Source organism: Augochlora pura, chromosome 2 (genome assembly GCF_028453695.1).
Source record: "Augochlora pura isolate Apur16 chromosome 2, APUR_v2.2.1, whole genome shotgun sequence".
NCBI classification, from domain to species: Eukaryota; Metazoa; Arthropoda; class Insecta; order Hymenoptera; family Halictidae; genus Augochlora; species Augochlora pura.
The window spans coordinates 8,432,819-8,455,606 of record NC_135773.1 but is presented as its reverse complement, the minus strand read 5'-3'; the positions used below and the strand labels follow the sequence as shown (position 1 = coordinate 8,455,606).

At 41.1% G+C, this 22,788-nt stretch overlaps 2 protein-coding genes across 10 annotated transcripts in view; one reads left to right on the top strand and one right to left on the bottom strand.

The window, feature by feature from the left end:
• Nucleotides 1-10,693, top strand: part of Rg (A kinase anchor protein rugose) — a 147,225-nt gene extending 136,532 nt beyond the window's left edge. For 6 of the 8 annotated variants that reach the window (XM_078196092.1, XM_078196089.1, XM_078196088.1 and 3 more), the window contains 8 exons: nt 284-468; nt 1,606-1,825; nt 2,513-2,593; nt 2,860-3,027; nt 3,485-3,748; nt 4,346-4,542; nt 4,680-4,831; nt 5,220-10,693. In XM_078196092.1, coding sequence (XP_078052218.1) covers nt 284-468; nt 1,606-1,825; nt 2,513-2,593; nt 2,860-3,027; nt 3,485-3,748; nt 4,346-4,542; nt 4,680-4,831; nt 5,220-5,310 — 1,358 coding nt within the window. In that variant the 3' untranslated portion in view covers nt 5,311-10,693. The remainder of the gene's footprint in view (nt 1-283; nt 469-1,605; nt 1,826-2,512; nt 2,594-2,859; nt 3,028-3,484; nt 3,749-4,345; nt 4,543-4,679; nt 4,832-5,219) is intronic. The other 2 variants (XM_078196090.1, XM_078196087.1) reach the window with 2 other exon arrangements.
• Nucleotides 10,694-19,355: 8,662 nt separating this feature from the next.
• Nucleotides 19,356-22,788, bottom strand: part of LOC144478319 (synaptotagmin-10) — an 84,423-nt gene continuing 80,990 nt past the window's right edge. Inside the window, exons 8-10 of one of the 2 annotated variants that reach the window (XM_078196099.1) lie at nt 22,461-22,632; nt 22,150-22,350; nt 19,356-21,609 (exon numbers count right to left, since the gene is read on the bottom strand). In XM_078196099.1, the coding sequence (XP_078052225.1) occupies nt 21,606-21,609; nt 22,150-22,350; nt 22,461-22,632 (377 nt within the window). In that variant the 3' untranslated portion in view covers nt 19,356-21,605. Of the gene's footprint in view, nt 21,610-21,971; nt 22,351-22,460; nt 22,633-22,788 lie in introns of those variants that run through there. The other variant, XM_078196098.1, reaches the window with a different exon arrangement.

Sequence of the window (22,788 nt, the reverse complement as noted above, 5' to 3'; positions counted from 1 at the left end):
TTTTATCACGATGCTGGCTCGATATTATAGTGTAAAGGGTTAAAGAGCCAGCTGTTATAATTAGGTTCCTTTTAATCTGAATTTTATCACTTTTCTCTTAGATACTTCCCGACTCATTTAATAATTTACTTGTACTAATTATACTACAAAGTTTATTATTGCAGGAAAATATTGCTCTCTATATCCTCTAAAAATTCTAGTAAATTTCATAAATTTCATAAATTGTCTTCCGTTTTATACAACCGTCTATTATAATTGTTTAATTCCATCGCGTTTATTCCAGGGCCAGAGGCAGTGCGCGCGACGAACGTGTTCTATTACCTGACGTACGAGGGCAGCGTGGACCTGGACACGATAACGGACCCGGTGATGCGCGAGGCCATAGAGAATCAGATCCGCAACTTCGGCCAGATACCGTCGCAACTGCTGATAGAGCCGCATCCACCGCGCAGTTCGGCGATGCACTTGGTAAACGATATTTTTACTATTCGCTGTGTCCTCACTTGTCCACGAGCGAGATTACTCGCTCGCACGATCTGACACATCATAGTAGCTTTTGTTGTAAGAAAAGTGTGCACCGTAATGTAGGTATTTAGTGTTATAACATGAATATAGTATTGTAGGTGTACTCCCGAGGAGCTCTTAATTAAGAAACCGCCCTGTCGTAAGGTAGAGTGTCCCAACGATTCGATTACTCTTAGGCAAGACGCTAGTATAGAGATCCGATCGATAGAAATAGAAGAGTTAGTTGCCCGGTCTCGTAGTCTAATACTGATGGAAACCTTCAGAACCTCTGGGTCCGTTTTGCGAGAAAGCGAAGCTTCGAAGAAGCGAAGACTTCGGCAAAACGGATGCTGGATTTCCTTTTCGCACGTATTGGGTCAGCGAATAGAGTTTTTGTTTTATATTGTGCATTAACTGGCAATGCGAGTAAGCTGTACGAAAGATCTTTTTTAGCTCTACAAGACTGCTATTTTCGATTTTTTAAATAATTTAATTTTTAATGATTCTTTAAGCTTTGAAATGGAGTATCCACGAGACAAAAGTCAGCATTTTCGATATCTGATATTTTCCGCTTCTCATCGAGATTGTTATTTCGAAAATTATCCGATACAAGGTGTATTGTTAAGGTCAAAGTTGTCTTCTTTAAACTTCATGGAATATTTCTGTTCAGAAGACTCGCCAATAACAACCTTATTAACCTCGGTAAAAAGCGAAAAATAGCAAACGTCGAAAATGCCAACTTTTACCTCCTGGTTATTGCATTTCTAAGTCTTCAAAATCCTAATAAATTAAATTACTCAATAAAGCGAATATATACAGATTTATACATCATATATAAATATAATATAGCTTTATACATCTATAAAAGATTTTTCGAATAGCTAAATTTGCTAATTAACGCACAAGTCGTTCTAAAACAAGAACAGAAACTATACAACTCTATTCGCCGGTCTAACACACTCGTCCGGTTAGACCCCTCTTTTCAGTAGCACTAGACGACCAACGCACCAGCTCCGGTCATCCTCACGTCACTTAAATGATATACCTACATATACGTGCAATGCGCGCTTTTCTTTCTGTTCAAACGTACCGAACGTGAAGAGTACTGCAAACTTTGACAAGACGTTGCCCACCGTGTTGCAGTCGCCGATGATGTTCTCGAGCATCCCCGACGACGTCTGCATGACGATCAAGTTCCCGTCGAACTCGCCGATCTGTCACATATCGGCGAACACGTACCCGCAGCTGCCGTTGCCGTCGGTCGTCACTGTCACCACCGGACAGCAATTCGCTGTCAACCGGTGGAACACCAACTACGCCGGTAAGCAACGCGATAGTAAAACGACGACGGCCTTTCTCATCGTGTCGTTTGATCGACCGCATCTAAATCGCGGATCGATTCTATCGACAGCTGATAGACATATTATTAGATTGGCGCATATGAAATGTCGGATGATTAAGTAAATATATAAAACTGTATATCTGTTTTCAAAATCAGTTGATTTAAACAAATTCTGTTCTTGAGAATTAATAAACTCTGATGTGAAATACTTCAGACTGTCTTCATTGATATACTATTCAGCGCGTAAAAACTGTTCTAAATGTTTAAAATATTGAAAGCTGTTTAGCGAAAGATCTATAATTTATAAAATTTTAAATTTTACTTCGCTTCATTTCGCAATTGTTTTGTACGACGTATCCGAGTTTTTATGGGCTAAATAGTATGTAAATGGAGACAGTCTGAAAAATTCCATGCTATAGTTTATTGATCCGAGAAATCAGAATTTCTTGAAGATAGACATCTGTAAATTGAACTCGCGTCGGAAAAAGTGTATCGAAATAAATGGGGTACATTTTGATTAAATCGATTGCTTTTGAAAAAGATATGTAGTTTTATATACTCGCTTAAAAATCCGGTACTTCATATGCACCAACCTAATATTTTATGGTAATAATATTTGCTGACCAGTTGTGAACGATGATTGAATAATTGCGAAACGAATTACAGCGTCCGTACAGTCGCCGAGCTACGCGGACGCGCCGCAGCCACAGGCTGCCAACCAGCCGCTCTCCATGGATCCTGTTCTCTGTAAGTCGACGGCATAGTAATCGCACTGTCTTTATCAAATATTTGGATCGATTGGTACGTCCAAGCACGCCGGATTCCGTAAGGAACCGCTGAATTGTGAATTTTCTCGATTATGTTCTTTGCACAGGAAGGTGGTATTTAGTTCTGATAGGATTGTAGATATAGTTTATATAGGCACAAGGATAGTAGAATAGTTTATGCAATTATAGTGTGATTGTGAATGCAGTGTGCAGTTTTTTAAATAAATTGTATGTTTAATTTTATAGCGCAAGCGTCTAACAGCTCGAACCCGACGCTACGCAGACACTTGGGCGACAATTTTAGTCAGAAGCTGAAGATCCGAAGCAATTGTTTCGTCACTACTGTGGACAGTCGATTCTTGGTCGCCTGTGGCTTCTGGGACAATAGTTTTCGAGTGTTCTCCACTGAAACTGGTAATTTTTGGTTAATTATTTGTAAGGTTTTAGAACGACTATGATTCGTTCAGTTGTATAGTTATGTAGATTAATGCAGGTCTTTTAGGTATATTCAGTAAGTAACCCTTTGAACTCGGAGCTATTTGAAGTTGAAATTTAAAATAGTTTCTTTGACTTATAATATTCCCATTTCAAATAATTAATTGCATTTCATAGATTCGACATTGAATTTTATGGCTCAAACATTAGCTATGCTCTAAAATAAAATAAATAACTTATAATAATATATATGAAGTATATATTGCTTATGATAATATATATAAAATAAATAGCTCAAATTCGATAATATTAAAATTATTTTCAAACATGGTAGAACAATTTTTAATAACGTCATTAGGAAATTAAAATATTGGCCACCGCTCATGAATTGCAATCAAAGGAGAAGCAAAATGGTAAATTGAGTATTTGTTTGCAGCCAAAATCGTGCAGATCGTGTTCGGCCACTACGGAGTCGTCACGTGTCTGTCCCGAAGCGAGTGCAACATCACTTCCGACTGTTACATAGCATCTGGCAGCGCCGACTGCACCGTTCTCTTGTGGCACTGGAACGCCAGGACGCAGACGATCGTCGGCGAAGGCGAAGCACCGGCACCCAGAGCAACCCTAACCGGACACGAGCAGCCTGTCACGGCTGTCGTTATATCTGCCGAGTTGGGCTTGGTTGTCTCCGGCTCTTACTGTATGTAGCAACTATAGTACACATTTTCGCAGACGTTTGACATTTGATCTCGTGTTGGAGATACTATTATATTCGCATTTTCGAATATTTTATTAGGTTGGAAACTATGAAACGGGCGTCGCAGTTGAACAAAAACTATATAGAAACGCCCGTTTCATAGTTTCCAAACTGATAATTTCTTACGATTTTTAAGACTCTTTAAGACTCTTTCACCGAAGTTAAAAAGACTGTCATAGGCGAGTCTTCTGTACAAAATTGGTTCGCAAAGTTTGAAAAGATAACTTTGACTTTAATAACACGCCCTGCACCGGACACTCTTCGAAATAATATCCTCGGTCTGAAGCGAAAAATAGCAGATGTCAAAAATGCTGATTTTTCCTCCTAAATACTCCACTTCTAAATAAAAAAAAATCATGAAAAATTAAATTATTTAAAAAAGCGAATATAACAGTTTTGTAGAGCTGAAAGAGAGCTTTCGAACAGCTAACTCTGCCAATTAATGCTCAAATAATTATAACAGAAAAATAGAAACTACGAATTTATTCACCGACCTAATATAATCTACCTAGAATTTATAACCTAAATTCTTGATTACAGGTGGACCAGTTCTCGTGCACACGACTTTCGGCGATCGTCTAAGATCTCTGGAGGCTCCAAATGGTTTCTCATCGCCAGAGAACATCGCGATGTCGAGGGAAGGTGTGATCGTGGTGAACTACGAGCGCGGCCACATCGCTGCGTTCACCATAAATGAAAAATGCCTGCGTCACGAGTCTCACAACGATAATCTTCAGGTAACTTGGAAATAATAATTTTAAGGTTTGACATAATGATATTAACTCAGATCTGTGATATTAGATCAGATCAATGATATTAATTCAGATCGACGTCATTCGATGGTGAATGTGTACATGGTGGTTTATGTTTCCAGTGTCTTCTGCTCAGCAGAGACGGCGAGTACTTAATGACAGGTGGAGACAAGCGGATCGTGGAAGTGTGGAGGACTTTCAATCTTGCTCTTTTGTACGCATTCCCGGCTTGCGAGAGCAGCGTGCGTTCTCTAGCGCTCTCCCATGACCAAAAGTGAGTTGAAATGTACTGAGGGATGATACTTATTTAACCCTAGAATGACCCCTTTCCATTTTTTGGTATAAGTTACATCGTAGGGTCGCGAGCGACTCGCAATAAAATCTTCATAATCAAAATATTATGTATTATTTTAGAAATATTATTTATTACTTTCAAACTATAGAATATAAAGTTCGACATGAGTTAGAGGTACAAGGAAACCCTCTATTTATTTATTAATTTATTTACAAGCTTCCAGACAATTTAAAAGTATAGTGGAGTCACTTGCAACCCTAAGGGGTAGTATTAGGGTTAAAAGGTTAAATCATTTCAAAGACACAGAGATTATTAAGTCTCGCAGCCCGTCCGTGCACCGACTCCACCTCGAAAGCCTCTGTTCCAGGTTCCTCCTAGCCGGTCTGGCGAACGGGTCGATCGTGATCTTCCACATCGACTTCAACCGATGGCACCACGAGTTCCAGCAACGTTACTGAGATTGCTTCGCGTACGTCTAGCAGAATCGTGCTCGCCGGAGCGCAGCCCATCCGTTATCCGACCTTCTAGAGCAACAACAGCAGCGGATCATCCCGAAGCCGTGGATGCGTCGCAACGGCGACCGTCTGCGAGCGATCTGAGGAGAGCCGACGACCACAATTTCAAGTCCATCGCCGCGTCCACGAACGACCATAAATACGATTCTCGGAGAAGCAACACGAAATATCGCATCGCGCAATCACACGCCAGTAACGAAAGAATAGGAGGAAGAAGACATAAAAAAGGAGAAGAGAAAGAGGATACGCAGAAGGAGAATATGAAGAGGATACGCAGAAAAAGAAGAGAAAGAGGACACGCAGAATAAGAAGAGAAAGAACGATCGAAACAAACAAGGTTCAACAAGATTGAACCACGTGAACAAAGGTTCGTCGGTATCGCGGCCGAACCGGTAACCCCGGTTCGAGGTGTTCACTACAGATAGGAGCAACGAGCAACGACGCTTTCGTAACCGTTTATTACAATCAAGTAGTAGAGAGAGGGCGCAGAACGTAGCCGCGGAGCCAGCAGGTAAAACAAACAATATTCAGCGTTTAGCAATAAAAGCTCGCTTTCGCGACTCATTCACAATTCAAGCAGTGCTTCCGTGAAGCGGCGCGAACCGACGGCGACGCGCAAGCGAACAGTAGAAATCGATCTCTCGAACCGGAGCCGACCGGTCCCCCAAGTCGACGATAGACGGTCTCGATTGGTCGTTCGATCTCGATCGAGGCGACACGGCCGCGAGCCGTCGTCGCTCCGACCCGGTTCGAGGGGACTCGGAGAGAAAGCCGGACGCGTCTCTCAACGCTAGTCAATTACGAAGACTCGGATCAATCTCTACGCTTGCGACATGTTCGAAGGCCGGTTCTCTTAGTCTACTCCGCGCGATCGGAGTGGTAGGCGCGCTGAATCTATAAACGACGGATAAGACGTCCACGGGCGAGATGTCCCGGCGAGATCTCCTAGCCGCCGCGCGTTCGTCATCGTCGAAAAGTCATCGCCTGGGAGCCGCGCGGGTACGGCCCTCGACACCTCTAGCGCTGTAGCAAACGTCCCGTTGTAAATACAAGAGGAAAAAGGATTAAGGGGGAACGAGACAAAATGAAAAAAAAGAAAAACGATAATCTCTGCGACGTATAAATATACATATATAAATATATTATATATACACACGCATAATTCCGATAATAGGGTGGCCGAGCGAATGAGCGAAAGTTTGGGGGAGGGAGGAACGTGTAACCAATTTACGAGGATGAAATTGTTTCCAATTGTATTGCCGCGCCGATGTCGTAATTGCCGCTCGTGATAAACAAAAAAAAAACACTTTTTGGCTAAGCACTTAGTGAATTCTGTTTTACGATACGTGGACACCTCCAGGACAACGGAAACCGTCGCCGCGCGTCCACGCGCCCGCACAGGCGGTGTCCCTTTGCGCGCGCGTGCACACCGGCGAGGTGGGGCCGCGTGTAAACAGGCCCGCGCAAACAAGCACTGTTTTTTCGCCAACAGGAGAAAACCGTTCATAGGGGGCGTCCAAAAACGCTTTTCCGCAGAGCCCCGATCTCTCGAGAAACACAGATCCCAAGAATCACCGGTATAAAAAATAACCACCGCCAAAAGAAAAAAAAAATACCACTACCACCGGAACCATCCTTGCAAACACTTTTCCTATATATTCCCCGACGTTTCACGTCCTTCGAAAGAGATCCTAATTTTTATCAAAGCCGTCCAGCTTAACTTTTCGCGAGGATATTACTTGGTATTTTCGCACGCGAGGTATAATTAATCAGCAAAGACAAACGTTATATAGGCTTAAAAAAAAGAGAAACAAACAAACGAGAATATCACATCCCGAGTTCTCGCGTTCCCAGCGATCCGGGGGATCGTAGTGGGGTTCGACGTTGTTCGTGTGTGTGTGTGTGAGACCGGGTCGCCCGCCCGTGTTTCACCGTCAGCGGGGAAACACGTTCGGACTGGTCCCGGGGCGTTTCTTTCGAGAGAAGCTTTGATGAGAGAACATCGCAGCGGAGATTCACGAGTAGCGAGCGAACGCGGTGTCTCGGGCTCTCGTGGTCTAAATCGCGCGATCGGGCGTGGTCGAGATCTTTGGAAGATGGTGTACTTAAAAGCGATCTGCAGATATTATAGATACGCCATATATCTTTTATATTTTGTTCTTGGCACTGTTTCTTATTGGACATGAATTATTTGGCTAATTATGTTCTAAGGAAAGTACTTAAAGTATCAATGTTATAGAGATACGCTATCTATTTATATATTGTTTTTGGTACTGTTTATTATTGGACATGAATTATTTTACTAACTATTTTCTAAGAAAAGTACTTAAAGTATCAATGCTATTAAATTTCTTTGACCAATTGATATACGCGATATTACTCTGGCTCAGTACTTAATTTATGTTCTATCGCACATGCACGATATCTTATGAAAATCATTCCTGTGATATTTTATGTATTCTTAAATGTATGACCTATTTTATCTATTTTGTAGAAGGTTTTTATTAGGTTGACATTCGAGTATTAGGTTGAGATTCGAGAAGCATTCTTATTAATCTGTTACTTAACAATTATCCTCTAGTCGGAAGAATTTTATAAGAAATAGTCACAAAAGAGATCATTGTCACTTCTTTGTGAAATTTTGAATGACACATTTTGAATTTATTTCTTCTTTTCCACTGAATTCCACTGAATTCAGATAAGTTCCAATAAATCCGGATAAATTCGAAGAAATTCGGATAAATTCAGATAAATTCCAATAAATTCGGATAAATTCCAATAAATTCAGATAAATTCCAAAAAATTCAGATAACTCCCAATAAATTCATATAAATTCCAATAAATTCCAGTAAAGTCCAATAAATTCCAGTTACGTGAAAACCGTAAAGAAACCCGCCCTTAACGTCTCGATCAGGTTCGATCGCCGATGCGCTGCGGAAAGTGGAGCAAAAGTCGAAAAAGGTACGAGGAGAGGGATAGAGATAAGTTCGTTTGCGTACGATCCAAGCGACTCTCGTCTACTATAGATTATATCGCATACGCCGTAGAACGAATGCTAGTCACTCTTCACGTGTGAGAGAAGACGGAGAACGGCGGCGTTCGCGAGCCAAATGATTCGCTGTCGAATGTTCACTTACCAAATAGAGGCGGTAGCGAATAGTTCTTCTGTCCGATACGCGAGAGCCGATTGTTTTCACGCATACACGTACACGCGAGCGTATAAAAAACGTACACACAACGTATATACACGTAAAAACACAAGCTGTACACACGTGACACAGAAGCGTATACACATGTAAAAACACAAGCGTATACACACGTAAAAACAGAAGCGTATACACACGTGACACACAAGTGTATACAAAAGTACATACACGCTTATACACACGTACATAAACAGAGAAGAAACAGGCACGCGCTTAGTCGTCGCAAATCTCGATGTGTTTCCTTTCGTGTCGGTGACGTTTCACGCAAGTCGATGGTGGTCTTCGAACGACGAAGAAGACGAGGGAGCGGAATTGGTTGGATGAAAGAGGGAGGCGAGGGCGTGAAAATGGGACAGCGTGAGAGGTGCGCATAAATGATGATAGACGAGTGTTTACGGTCCCGACGGTGGCCACCGCGACGCCCGTCCCTAGCGACTCGTGCGGGTCTATGCTCCGTGTACAGTCGCGTTTCCGGATATTCGATTGTCCCTGACCATATTATCTTTACCGAACTATACTATTGCGTTTCGACATAGTCACCTCTTAACTGTCTTAATCGAACTACTTTTAACAAGGCGGTCTGGAAGCCTGTCAGTAATGTACGTTGCTACTTTAGCGGGTTACCATCGGGGATTTCTTATTATCGAAATACAGAAAGTATTTATAAAATAAATATTTATAATAATATAAAATAAATATTTATACAATATATAATAAATATTTATCAATACTTTATAAATGCACAAAGTATTTATAAAATAAATATTTCTGCAATATATAATAAATATTTATCAATAAATGCTCTCTGTATTTCGATAATAGAATATTTTATTCGCACAGAGTATTTCATCATCTCGCCTCAGTTACGTTTCCGCTTTGTTCTTCGCGATTAACGGTGGGGTTACGGTCAGCGCTGTAAAATCAAAACAGGGGGACGATTGTAGAGCCTATAGAATTCGGCGGAGTTCGAGCCGCGGGATCGAAGTGGCGGCAGGGTATCCAAGGACAGGGTCGCGTACGTCTCAGGATGTATCTAGTCAGGACTCGACGGGTCGCGGACGGTCGGCGGACGGCCTCGCTGTCGGGGTTCCCACTTTCTTAGATGTCGCTACACTTAAAACCATATACAGTACTGGAAAACTACGTGGTAGATATAACGGATTAAGTCGCATGGTGCCGTGGTTCTAGCGATCGGTCACACACGTTCTTCAGCTTGCGGCGGTATCACGAATATGTAAACATTGTAATTGTTAAAAACACTAGGTATCGCTGGAATCTTATTGTGTAAACCCGTCTCGCCTCCGGTCGGTCCGGCGGATCGATCGTTCGTTATCGTACAATTTATACACGCGTGGGACGGTGTCGCGTGTGCCGAGGAAAATGGAAAAGAGAGAGAGAAAGAGGGGGTAAGAGAGGAGAAGCGCGGAGAAAGAGAGAGAGAGAGAGAGAGAGAGAGAGAGACAAGGCACACGCGACGGTGTATTAATCGCTAACTCGTTGTGGGCGTGCTTATGCATGATTGTTCTGTATTGTTCCGTTCCGCGGAGTGATGGGTTGGGGGAGCTTGCGAAGTAGCGCTAATCGCGGGAGGATGAGAGTGAGAAAGGGGTGAATGAGCAAATGAATCGTGCCTGGTGCTTCGGAGAACGTTCATTTTACCGCGGGGACGTCGCTCGTCGCTATTGTTTACTTATTCTACTTAATGTACAGTCGCGTAGTATCGACACCTTATTTTCGCTACGATGGAAAGGGGAGAGAAACTGATAGAAAGAGAGGGGGCGAGAGAAAGAGAGAAAGAGAGAGTGATAACGGAATGAGAAAACCGGTCGAAAACATTTTTCTTTCGCACGAGATTCCATTCGCGTTTCTCGTCCGCAAACAACATCGCCGAACGAGACAGCTTTTGAATATTCCCGCGATCTCGAGCACCAATGAGAGGCGCGCGTGGGAGGCTCGTGCGACGCCGGGAGATTCGAACGCCGGAAACGCTATGGAAACGATAGAATCGCTCGTGCGAGAACGTAGCTGCGCTGAAAAGTAGGAGAAAAGACGGCAGAACGTAGAAGCGAAGCAAAAAAGATTTTAAAAAAGAGAGCGAGCGAGAGAGAGAGAGAATGGAGTTTTTATATTTGTTTATAGGTGTGTGAGAACGCTGCACTTTTCGAGCAAGTTGTTAGTGAATTCCCTCCATATTGCTATTATACATAAAGGATGTTGTGAGAAGGAAAGGCGACGACGACGACGACGAAGAAAAAGAAGAAGAAGAAAAAGAGAGAAGAAGAAGAAGAAAAGTGGATATCTCGTCCGCGAAACTCGAAACCTCTCCGTAAGACACACACAGTAATAAGAGTTTAAACGCTAAACTATTTTAAATAACGCTAAGTACAACGCTACAAGACAAAGGTTTTCTCGCCTATAATGAATTAATTGAAATATGCGCAACTATACTTTATTCTCATTAATTAATATCGATATTGATTATTACCTATGATTATTATTCGAATCATTAGTGTTCTCATCACACACGTGTTTGTGGTTACAAGTCGACGTACTTAAATAATATTAAGAAAAGAAATGAAAAAAAGAAGGGAGGGAAGGAAGGGAGGGAAGAAAGGGTTGAGGTGAACGCGAACGGAGCCGCGACGTGGACGCCGTTATTTGTATATTCGATAAACGATTCTCGGGTCTTGTCCTATGGTTTCCGTGTCGAGCCGAACGTTTCCGTTCGTTCGACGTTGTTCGTTTACCAAGTTCGTCCGTCGACTTGATCGAAGTAGGGATCGCAAAAGGGAACTGAGAAACGAAGCGCGTAGAACCGGGGGACGATCGGCTCGCCCGGGACACGGACACCTGCCCGCGGAAGCGTACTTTATGTAGATTTAATCGGACGTCTCGATGGCGCGATCGCGAACGAAGGGGTTATGGGGGAGAGGAGCGCGCATCAATGCCGGAATAACACTTACTCGGACGCTTAGTCGTTTAGATTCGTAAACTCGTTCAGTATTTAAACGGGCGGCACGGGGAGAAGGGGGTCCCATTTCTCCGGAGATCCTTCTCCCCGGTCGCCGTGCAATTTTTCCAATCGATCGATTAATGAAAAAAAAAGTCAATATAACACGCGAAAATAAAACCGTAGTGAACGCAAAGAGATTAAACAAGCAGGATAAGAAACGAAGAGAAAAAAGCCGTACACTTACACACGCATACGTATACACATACAAATACACACACACTCTCTCTCATTCAAGTAAAAAAGGGAAAACAAGTAGGGAAAGAAAATGGGGAGAAAAAAAGGAATAATTAAAAATTAAGTCGTAGTGCTGCGTAAAGGGGAAGAAGAGAATGATAATGAGTAACGAGATCATCGAGTTCATCTGCGTCAAAAGTAGCGTTTTATAATCGTGAAGCCCGTTTCTTAAATGATATAAGCGATAAACAATTAAAACACTTATTGTACAGCATTCGCGATGCTACAGAAAAAAAAAGACAAGACAGCAGCGGACAGGTTATTATACAGAGAGGACATATGCACACACAGGGGGGGGGGGGGGGGGAAGACACACGTAAATATATATATAGATAGAAGCGCGAGCGCCATCCGCTCTGGATCAAGCTTGAAAGCCAATGTCCAGTGTTTTTTCGCGAACGATTAACCGGACATCACAGCGCAGTTCCATTTATTCAAGACTGAACATCGTTCCGCCGGCATTCCACGATTCCGATTCGCCGAATCCGCGTCTAATCGCGTGCTCCGAGTCGCGTCGATCGCGTGGTGTACCCGCGTCGAACCGAGCGCGCTCGCGGCGTTCTCACGGTTCTCTCTCGATTCGAATAGTCGGAGATAAAAAATTCGGTGATAGCACGCGTTAAAGGGCGTGATTTCTCTGCGACGATATAGACGAGCCCGCGCGCGATTCGTATCAACACATGGCCTAATTCTTGTTCACGGTTCAAAGGCAGAAACGCGTATAGAGAACGGATCGCAACGTGAAAGGGACGCGAACGGAAAATGAGGGATCGATGTTCGATCGACGAACAAATGACTGCAAAATCAATGGATATATATATACATATATCCCTTTCTTGAGGTAACCTCGATGCTTGTGTCCAATTTATTATGATTTTTGTTCCGATTGACGAAAACGAATTTGATACACGCGACGAACGGTGGAGGCAGCCAAAACGAAAAAAAACGAAAAAAAAAAATGAAAATTCGTACAACACCCGACCGTCGATCGCATCATCACAGTCACATCGTCGACGACACGGACGACGCAGGTTTATTCCCGGCAAAAAAAATTTTAATGAGAGTACTATTTAAGTAGAGGTACTTAAGTCGTTGCTACATACCAATATAAGCTCTATTGCTTATTTTATACTTAGTATTATCGTAACGTTTCGATTAGAGGTAACATAATGGGAAAGTTGTATCTTAGATTAAGGTAGGACTAATCTGTAAAGATAAGTAGTCAAATAAATGAAAAGTACATTTGATGTTGCAGACGGCTACAATTTTTTATTTGGAACGACTGGCCATGCCTTCTCCCGCCTATCCTTAAAAACCATAACTGTTCTACTGTTAAATTAAAATTAAAACTTTTAATATCATAATCTACTATGTCTTTAAAATTGCTCTAATTTCGTCGAAAATACCTATGTCCTTATGCTCCATAATTTGCTATATTATAATTTATATTTTTATAGTAAATTATACTATATCAATAAATGTCCACATAATCCCTGACATACTTACCTCTCATTTATTTAGTCCTTTTTGGGTTAAATGACGTTAATTATTCCGCAATAAATTACTTTAGTAATTCAGTCTTCTATTTCAGTTCGATGAAATCATCTATCGCGTTCCTTTCATTTCAGTAAAATCGCGTTAACGTTACTTTTACAAGGTTGAAAAGTAAAAGGTATCCGTTCGCGCTTTCTTCATATCATTAATGTAACGTGCGACCAATTTCCTCGCATTCGTTCAGCGAAACTAGGGTTCTGATCCGTGCTAAAATATTGAACTAGGTTCTGTTCTATGTTAACCACTTCGGTACGGCGCGCATCGGCCACAAAATTGTGCCCACAGCCGGCACTCACCATTCGCATGCTACTTCGTGCATCGACAGTGAATCCGTTTTGCTCTTTTACAGATCTTTGACGAGAAAAGCTTATTTATGTGTATTTCTGGACGTAAACACTGCAATTGTAGAGATAAGGCAAAAGTTCTTGGCAGTCGACTATAGTCGACTATAGTCGATGCTCGGCCGTGTGCGTTCATATCACGGCCGTCGACTATAGTCGACACTCGGCTGTGCGTGTTCATCTGTGGCCGTCGACTATAGTCGACGCTCGTACCGAAGTGGTTAAGTGACTTTTGATTTATATGTACTCAGTAATGCATTTATAATAGAAATAAAAATACGGAATATGAGACAACAAAAATTTGATAATATTTCATTATTTTATTTATTAAAATTAGTTCGAGGTGAAAGAAATTTCTATTTAATTTTCAAGACTAAACCTAACCTAAAATTAACTAACCTAAATCTAATGTCACTACCAATGAAAATACTGAATTTATTTAAACGTATCGCCATTATTATTATAATACAATATATTGAATATATTGAGTCAATAATTTCTCAAAAAGCCATTACCAAAATTTCAACAATTTGAAATCAAAAACTGCGAATAAAGTAAAATATCGAAAATAAAAATTATCCTTTAACCAGTTATTGTAGTTTCAGTATTGATTACCATCTCTACAGCACTCAAATGAAAGGCGAATAAAAATTAGCCCGATCGTTCTGCAATGATTGAAACGGTTTCTCCATTTCCAAGGAATCATGGGTAGGATCACAAATAAGAAATCACCGTGGACATGGTACCGATTTATTTATGTCATTCACAATCACGAAGAGGCTACTGCGTGCCCGGCTATACAGTACAGATACACATACTCGTTAGAAAATGCATACTATCACCGGCACCGGCTGATTAATCCGTTTGATCCGCCTGCGGCTTGGTTAAATACGATTACGAATATCACTTTCATGATCAGAGTAGATTTTGAAACAAGACCCGGTGTGTCTGCCGGCTGTGTTAGAGTGTGTTGTCCTTCTATTCCGCTGGGAACGTGTTCATCGCTACATGCACCGCTCCCGAGCGGTTCATCATCATCATCGTCGCGTACAGGGTGTTGCAGAACAAGCGGTCCGATTCAACAGTAAGTCGTTCGACGTGCAAAAATAAGTTGACACGGAAAGAATTGTTTCGCTGGCATTCGATTCGCAGCGAACGCGGAGAAAACAATGCCATTAACCATTTTCAGTTGGAGCCATTTTAACTGGAAATCCAAGATATTTGTAGCGTTGCCGTTTTATATAAATTGAAGCATTTTATATATTATGGCATTTTGTGACTCGTGCAACAGTTCCTAACAATTTTCTAAATATAAATAAATATGATAAAAATTATTTTAAAACGTGACTTAGGCAACGTTATATTTTATACATGAAATATAAATTAATATAATATTGTACGAATCTTTAGAAATTTTATTTCATATATTTTATATTTACCGGCGCTTATTCCATTAAATTCCTGTGCTTCAAATGAGACTTTCATCAATTAAATAAATAAAATATTGAATAAGAAAAACGTCACCCTTATTTAGGTGACGGGGCCCCACAGAAGCACACGTGTCACTCAAATATGGCTGACGCGGCAACGAACATGTTAATATCAGTTATAACAACAAAACGAAAGGGTTGCACGAAACAATTCGACTTTTCACCTGCTAAAATCACCGTCCGCTTGTTTCGTCTTACGACACCCTATATACCGTCGTCAACTCCACGCACAGTTCTGATATGTGTGTGTGTGTGTGTGAGAGTGTGTGTGCACGTACACAGACATTATTGTTCGTCGTTGATCGTACGCGACGATCTTTGGGCGGCGATGATCGCCGCGGTCGGATCGTCGCTCGCGATGATCGAAACGATACGAAAGTTGAACGCCGTCCGCTGACGTACAAAAAACACAACGCGTTGAACATCGACGCTACGCACATTAAGGGTTACATGGGAACGGATATACAAAACCTGGACAGGTCCAATGAAACACGGCATATCGATAAGTGTGTGTGTGTGTGTGTGTGTGTGTGTGTGTGTGTGTGTGTGGGTGTGCGGGACAGAGGTTTTCGCGACGTTTTCCTAGGTACATCGAGTGTTGTCTTTTCCTCTATAATTATGTCGATCGACTATACTATATATCGATCGACACACGGCTCTCTGTATCGAAAATCGTCGGAATTCGTCGGCGACCGATTCGATCGTTCGCGCGATCTAGCATCGCTATCCTATATATACTCAAGGCAACTGCTGCGAGTAGAAAAACGCAGCTATAGTCGGGTCGAAGAGCTTTTTATGTAAATTATGGTGGAAGCCAGAGCTATTTGTTTCGAGAAATCAGCGATTATAGTTACATAACCCTTTGTACTATAATAAGGAGTCAAACTCGTGATATAGGTTCCATGTAAGTTCTATTAACCCTTTGCACTCCGAGCTATTTTAATTCGATATCTAACCCTTTCCGGTCGGAGCCATTTATAAATCAAATCCAAAATATTTTCTCAAACTCATAGCGTTCCCATTTTACATAACCTGTAGAATTGAAACCTTGTGGAATTGAATTTTTGCGGCTCGTGCAACAGTTAATAGACTCGTAACAATTTTTTGAATGTGAATAATCTTGGTAAATATTATTTTGAAACGTGGCATGATACTTTCTGCGGCGCCTTAAAGTCGCCACTCTTAATTATTAATTAATAATTTTTCACGGCGCTCGAGTGCTAAGGGTTATATATAAATATTATTAATTTCTTCTAAATTTAAATCAAATTGAATTCTTTTGTTAGCAAACTCTAGAAACGGAAGTAAATAAAAGCAATACAAAAGGTAAAAATTAGCTGGTCCTATTAAAGACAGTATTAAGAACAAATAAGTGCTAATCAATTTTACAGCGTGAAAGGATTCATAGTACAAAGGGTTAAATTTGCGTCAGCAGACGTCATAAAGCGATCAATGCTTAACTTTCGCAGCCGAAGTCGTCTTCGATAGAAAACAGATCTTTTACTAATCAATTGAACTTAGACCTCGCTGCCAATAAAGTCTCGAAAACCATCATCTTCCATAAATATTCGCCTCTGATTTTTGAGTTACCAGACACTTAGCTTCCCCGACCCGACACAGAGCTCGCTGAAACGACTACTACAATAGTGAAACGATGCACCGGTTCGTCGCGCGGAAGTTACTGGAGTAAGCTCAGTCTGTAGTAGAATGTTTCGCTTGTACGAAAAATACTGTTATATATTCTCTCTTTTTTTTTTGTTTTGTCTTGTTCCTCTGACGCGGTCCCATGGGCATCGCTGGAGCAATAGATGAGAAGCGTCTTTCAACCCTTTCGCTCCGACGTTGCACGCCTCGAACAGTTGACCATCGCGAAATAAAACATCATCGACAAGACGATACTATGTATTTGTTTACAACAATTGTAAAATTTAGGGAACTCAGTGCACTCGGAGTACTTCAGTGTACTTCAGTGTACTTCAGTGTACTTCAGTGTACTTCAGTGTCAACTACTCGGTAACGCGCTCCGTTCACAGCTATCACATTTCGTCAGATGCGCTCCGCAGCGAAAGGGTTAATCACGGAATTACAACCATTGAGGAGCGGCGGGCAGCCATGACCAAATTGACTGTTGCTGTTTCGTATACGAGGATACAAATATATGTATATATATATGATATATATATATGTGTGTGTATGTATGTAGGTATTTATATATGTATATATATATATGATATATGTATGTGTGTATGTATGTAGGTATTTATATATGTATATATATATATATATATATATATACATATATAAATAAACAAGTATATGCTTGTATGTTTATATATATATGCATGTATGTATATACGCGTATATGTATATATGCGTATAGGTATGCCTACAATATGTACGGTATATACTTTTGAATCATCGACTACTGGAAGCGTACGATCGTCTGCGGCTACGTTTTGTCTACGCTAAACGCTAAAACGCTACTTGTACCTTGGCACATTTTGTCTTCGTTTCGCTACGTTCTCGAGTTATCGTCACCGTGTACTCGGGTGGATCAGACAGCTCGGTGTCATCTCTAATCTAACTATTGATACAGATTGGGTATACTTTCAACCAGGCGGCGAACTGTGTCCGTTCGTCTCGCGAACGTGCAATCAATTCAGTCATCGCCATACGTGTCGAGCGAGAAACTACGACTCGGTTTAATAGTATCGAATGAAATGTTTCGCTTGTTTGGTATTTTTTGGTTCGAGTATTTAGGTATCGTGAACGCTTGTTTGTAAGAGCATTCGGCCATATCTTCATCCACTGTCCAGAGACGCCCACGCGCGATGGATACAATCGGTATCTCGCGGTAAACTAATTCAGGTCTCCGATCGCGTGTTAATAGAATGACGTCGACTAATTGCAAGGTAAATGACTCTATTCATGGCTATGTTTCTCAATTTATCATTCTTTGCGTTATCATAATTTTTATGACACAACTTTTTGTAGTAATCGATGAGGAATCTCGGAATTTTCAGATTTTATTCTTTTTGGAATGTTAGAAAATTTATTGATAAGAAATATCGACCTATTCACGGCTCCTCTGTCGATCATTCTTCGATTTATTATAATACTTGTAACAATCTTTTTTATAATAACCGATTAACAATCTTGTAATTTTCAGATTTTGTTCTTTTAAGAAGTCGTCGCTATGCGTCGATTAATAAGAAATATCCAATTGCCAATTAACTTAAACAAAGGCGGTCTCGAGTAGAATTAAAATTCTTTTATACACTGAGCCGATTTTAAATAATAAATATATATATAAGAGAACTCGCTTGTTACTCGAAATATTATTGAACTAATTCCACAGTCGCTGATAAAGTCATTTATCTCAAACGGTGGCTGACAGAGTCATTTACCTCGAACAGTCGATCGAAAAGGTACAATTATGCAGTTTTAGTTTTATTCATCCTTACTTCTATTACACATCCATCATCCTCGTCCCTTAAACGTACTTATTCCACCGGTGGGTGAATGATATATATCATACATGCTTCGTTTCATCGATCGCGCTGATTCTCTTCTTCATTTTAGCGTTCACCGCAGTCTACGAAACTTAGGAACCTTCTCTCCAAAACTAATAATATATTTCCGTTAGTTTCTCCGGCGCGTCCTTTTTTTTCTTTTGTCGAACGCCATTATAAATTGAGAAAAGACTCGCAAAAGGGTCCCACTCATGGGCAGCGCTAGTGTACACGATCAGGTGTCATGCGTGTTCTCTGAAAACTATGGTTCGCGCCCGCGAGGACCCGGCTCCACAAATTCGTACCAATTGAGGAGAACGCTATTATTATAATTCATTAAAAATAAAGATTTATATCACTTAGTTTCGATTTGTAATTAAGTCGTCGTATTCTCAAGATTTTAATTCTGTATGTGGCGAGGTTATGTCAAAGTAAATTAAAATTCTCTGCATCGATTTTGAATTCTATATGTGACAATGTTATGTCAATTTTGTATATAACAAACAGATTCTACAGAACAAGAGTTAAACAAAGGCGTATCCCATCCTCCAGCAATTACAATACATTAAAAATTCAAAGTGCAAAAAATCGACAATTTAACGACAGAATTTAATGATCGAAGTATAAAAAGCAAGAAGACCACGAAAAATATTTTAATATAAAAGCAAATATATCTCTAACTATGAATCTTGAAAACTAAGTCAGAAAAATGTAAAATTCCTCAGATAATTTAAACAATACGACGATCCGAATCCGTGGAGCGCAGGGCCCGCGCGCGCGCGCATTATCACAAACGGTGCCCTCCGACGAGCTCTCGTGATGAAACACGTTATCACTGTTTTCTTTTTGTAACGCGTTATCGGCGGTGAACAAGAACATTTTGCGCGAGCGTGGCCGTGGAGCGTGAATTAGTAAACGCCTGTCCTTTGTCGTCTCGCCTTTCGTCTGCAGAATTTCACGTCGATGCAGCGCCACCGGTTTTTTTTTAGGAATATTGCTATTACGAGTCTAGAGAATGATTCGTCCGGTTACGCGCGCTTAATGGGGGAAGAGGAGGAGGGGAAGGGGGGGGGGGTGGAAGGGAAGGGTTTATTGTCGTCAGAACGTTCTCTTCGCGGTGCTTTTAGTCGCGGACTTTGTATAGATCGGAGCTGTTTTACCGGAAGGAAGCGCGAAAGTATAGATCCGGCCGCGAGATTCTTCGGTAGAGAGGGGGCGGGGAGTGGGGGGGAGGGGCAGGGGGACCGCCGTTCGAAGCAATTATCATTTACAGGTACATTAACGGTAATACGATATACGCTACAGCAAGTGRTAGGCAACTACGTTTATGTTTCAGGTATAGTCGAGCCTCGGTGCTTTCCTTTACTGTGCTCCCGATAGTCTCGATTCCAAAAAATTTGTACAGCTCTTAAGAAAGCAACGCCTTCCGCAGCGTGTTCGACAAACCGAGTGAAAGTATTTTAACCCTTTGCACTGTATTAAAGAGTCGGACTCGTGGTACAGATTCCATGCAAGCTGTACTAAATATCAATATTATTAATTTCTTCTAGGTCGAAGATAAAAATGAATTCTTCTGTTATCAAAGTACAGAAAAACGAAGGTAAATAAAGACAATATAGTTTTCCTATATGTCCTATAATGTGTGTTCCTATGAAAAGGAATTGTCTGATACTATTATTAAAAATATTAAGGATAAATAAGTGATAATAGTCGCAGCATGAAAGAAGCAATAGCGCAAAGGGTTAATCGATGGTTCGATCTTCGAGAATGATTTGCCTTTTGTTGCGACGATTGTTTTCGGAAAGAAACGATAAATTCTCTGTTCCGAACGGACATCGATGGACCCGTTCGGATCAGTGTCGACACCTGCCATTGTGCTTCGTCCAATCGGGAAGCAAAGTTTCGCGTAATAGCTTCCCCGCAATTTGCAGACAATTCGCCGACCAACAGCTGTCGAAGTGCAAACGGTTTCCTGCTGCTACATGGGTCGCGTAAAAATCGATTCACTCGCTATCGTCTATCTATTGGATTCGCAATATGTCTTTCTCTCTCTCTCTCTCTCTCTCTCTCTCTAGCATTCTCATTCTCACTCTCTCGCTCTCGTTCGATCGCACTGATAAAATATGAGTATAGTCGGCAGACGATTCATCTTTTCGCGCGTGAATGCAGGGCCAGCCTGGATTCATCTTCAAAAAATAAAACTATTCTATCTTTATTTCTCTCTCTCTTTCTCTTGCTTTCTCTTTCTTTGTTTCTTTTTTCCTTTCTTACCTTTTTCCTTTCTTTCTTTATTTCATTCCTTCTTTATTTATTTCTTTACTTCATTCTTGCTTTATTTCTTTCATATTTTCCTTCCCTTCTCCTCGATTTATTTATTTATTCCTCTCGTTCTTTCTCTCTCTCTCTCTCTCTCTCGCTCGCTCTCATTCTCTCTAATTTCATTACTATTTGTCATGGTTACCATCGTCCACTGAAACGTCTCACCATCGTCGTGATATAGTTTTGAGCAACCTCGGCCACCATCGTCTCCCGTTTCTCCCTTATACTAACCGCTTTACAAACATTCTACTACAATCTACTAGTCGTTTACTATTCCACGCTCGCCACATGATTATATTCCAAAGCACAGAGTGTTTATTTTTTTCGCTTTTTCTTTTTTTTATTATTTCTTATAGGGTTGTTGTTGTTGTTGATGTTGTTGTTGTTGTTTTATGGATTTTCTTTTTTTTTTCTTGCTTGTTTCTCCGGAGCCCCTTGTTTTTAGATAGAAATTGTACTTAAATCAGTCAAGCGGTGTGCATTAAATGACGACAGAAGGAAACAACGCCCAAGCCGACGTCCGACAATAATTGCGATTTTCCGCAAACCTTACTCTGGACGCGCTGTCTTCATCTGAAAAAAGCCATGGTTGTTCAGCGATCGTTTATGTTATAGGAATTGAGGGTTATATTGAGGTTAAGTTAAGGTTATAGCAATATTGTGTTGAAGTTGTGTTAAGATTTGATGTCAAAGTTGTGTCAAGATTTGATGTGAAAGTTATGTCAAGATTATGTTAGGTTATGTCAAGATCTTATGTCAAAGTTATGTCAAGATTATGTCAAGATTATGTCAAAGTTACGTCAAGATTATATCAAATTTATCTATAACTAAAACATGGAAGAAATTTGATGACTCGGCTGAGTTATAACAAATTCTGAGGCACTTTATGGAAAATATAAATTTTTCAAAATAATTGTAAAGACCAGATTGCAATAATGCTTTATTTAACAATTGCGACAAGTTGGAAATTGTATAATGATATTAGTTAACTTTTGTTATTGATATTAGTTAACTTCTCCAATATTCAATGAGATTATTCAACTAACTCAACGAATCTCAGATTGCAACAACGTTAGGCGAGCGAGTAGGCGTGTCGAAAGTTTGCCCACTGACCTCTTATTTAAACAGCTCAGACTCATCGGAAGCGCTTCCGAGTTCACAGACGGGATGTGGCCAGCGACTGTCTCCAGCAGAGGATACCATTGCGCGACGGGTTGCCTAGGATTGTCCAGCATCTCCAACCAATGATCACGTCCGATCCCGATGAAACTCGAGCCAATCGCCGTGCAACCCATTAATTCGTTCGACCCAATCCTGGAAAGAAGATTGGATTAAAGCACGGTTTCGTGATCTGCGCCGCATCGCGTGCCGCTGTATTCGCGAGGGCGAACCGCGTCCCTTTTTCGGTTCCCTCCGTCACTCACCTGTCATAATCGACCACTTTTACTATTAGACTGACGTCCTCTATGTTCTCCTCGGGCACGTCGAACACGAGCGCCTCGTTGTACGACGGGAACAACGTGTTCTTCTTCACCGATGTCTTCTTCTTCTTTATCCTCTTGCCTTCGCAGAGCAGGTACACCTTCACGTACGGATCTGGAACGTTATTTATTTTATAACGTTGACGCGAGGGGGTCCTGAAATTACCGTTCAATTATGCAGCAACGAGAGAAGCGTTCCGTAAATTGAGGGGCCGCTGGAAAAGTTTCCTCGAATTTTGACGTGCTTTGTCACGGAGACGCGGTGGTCTGA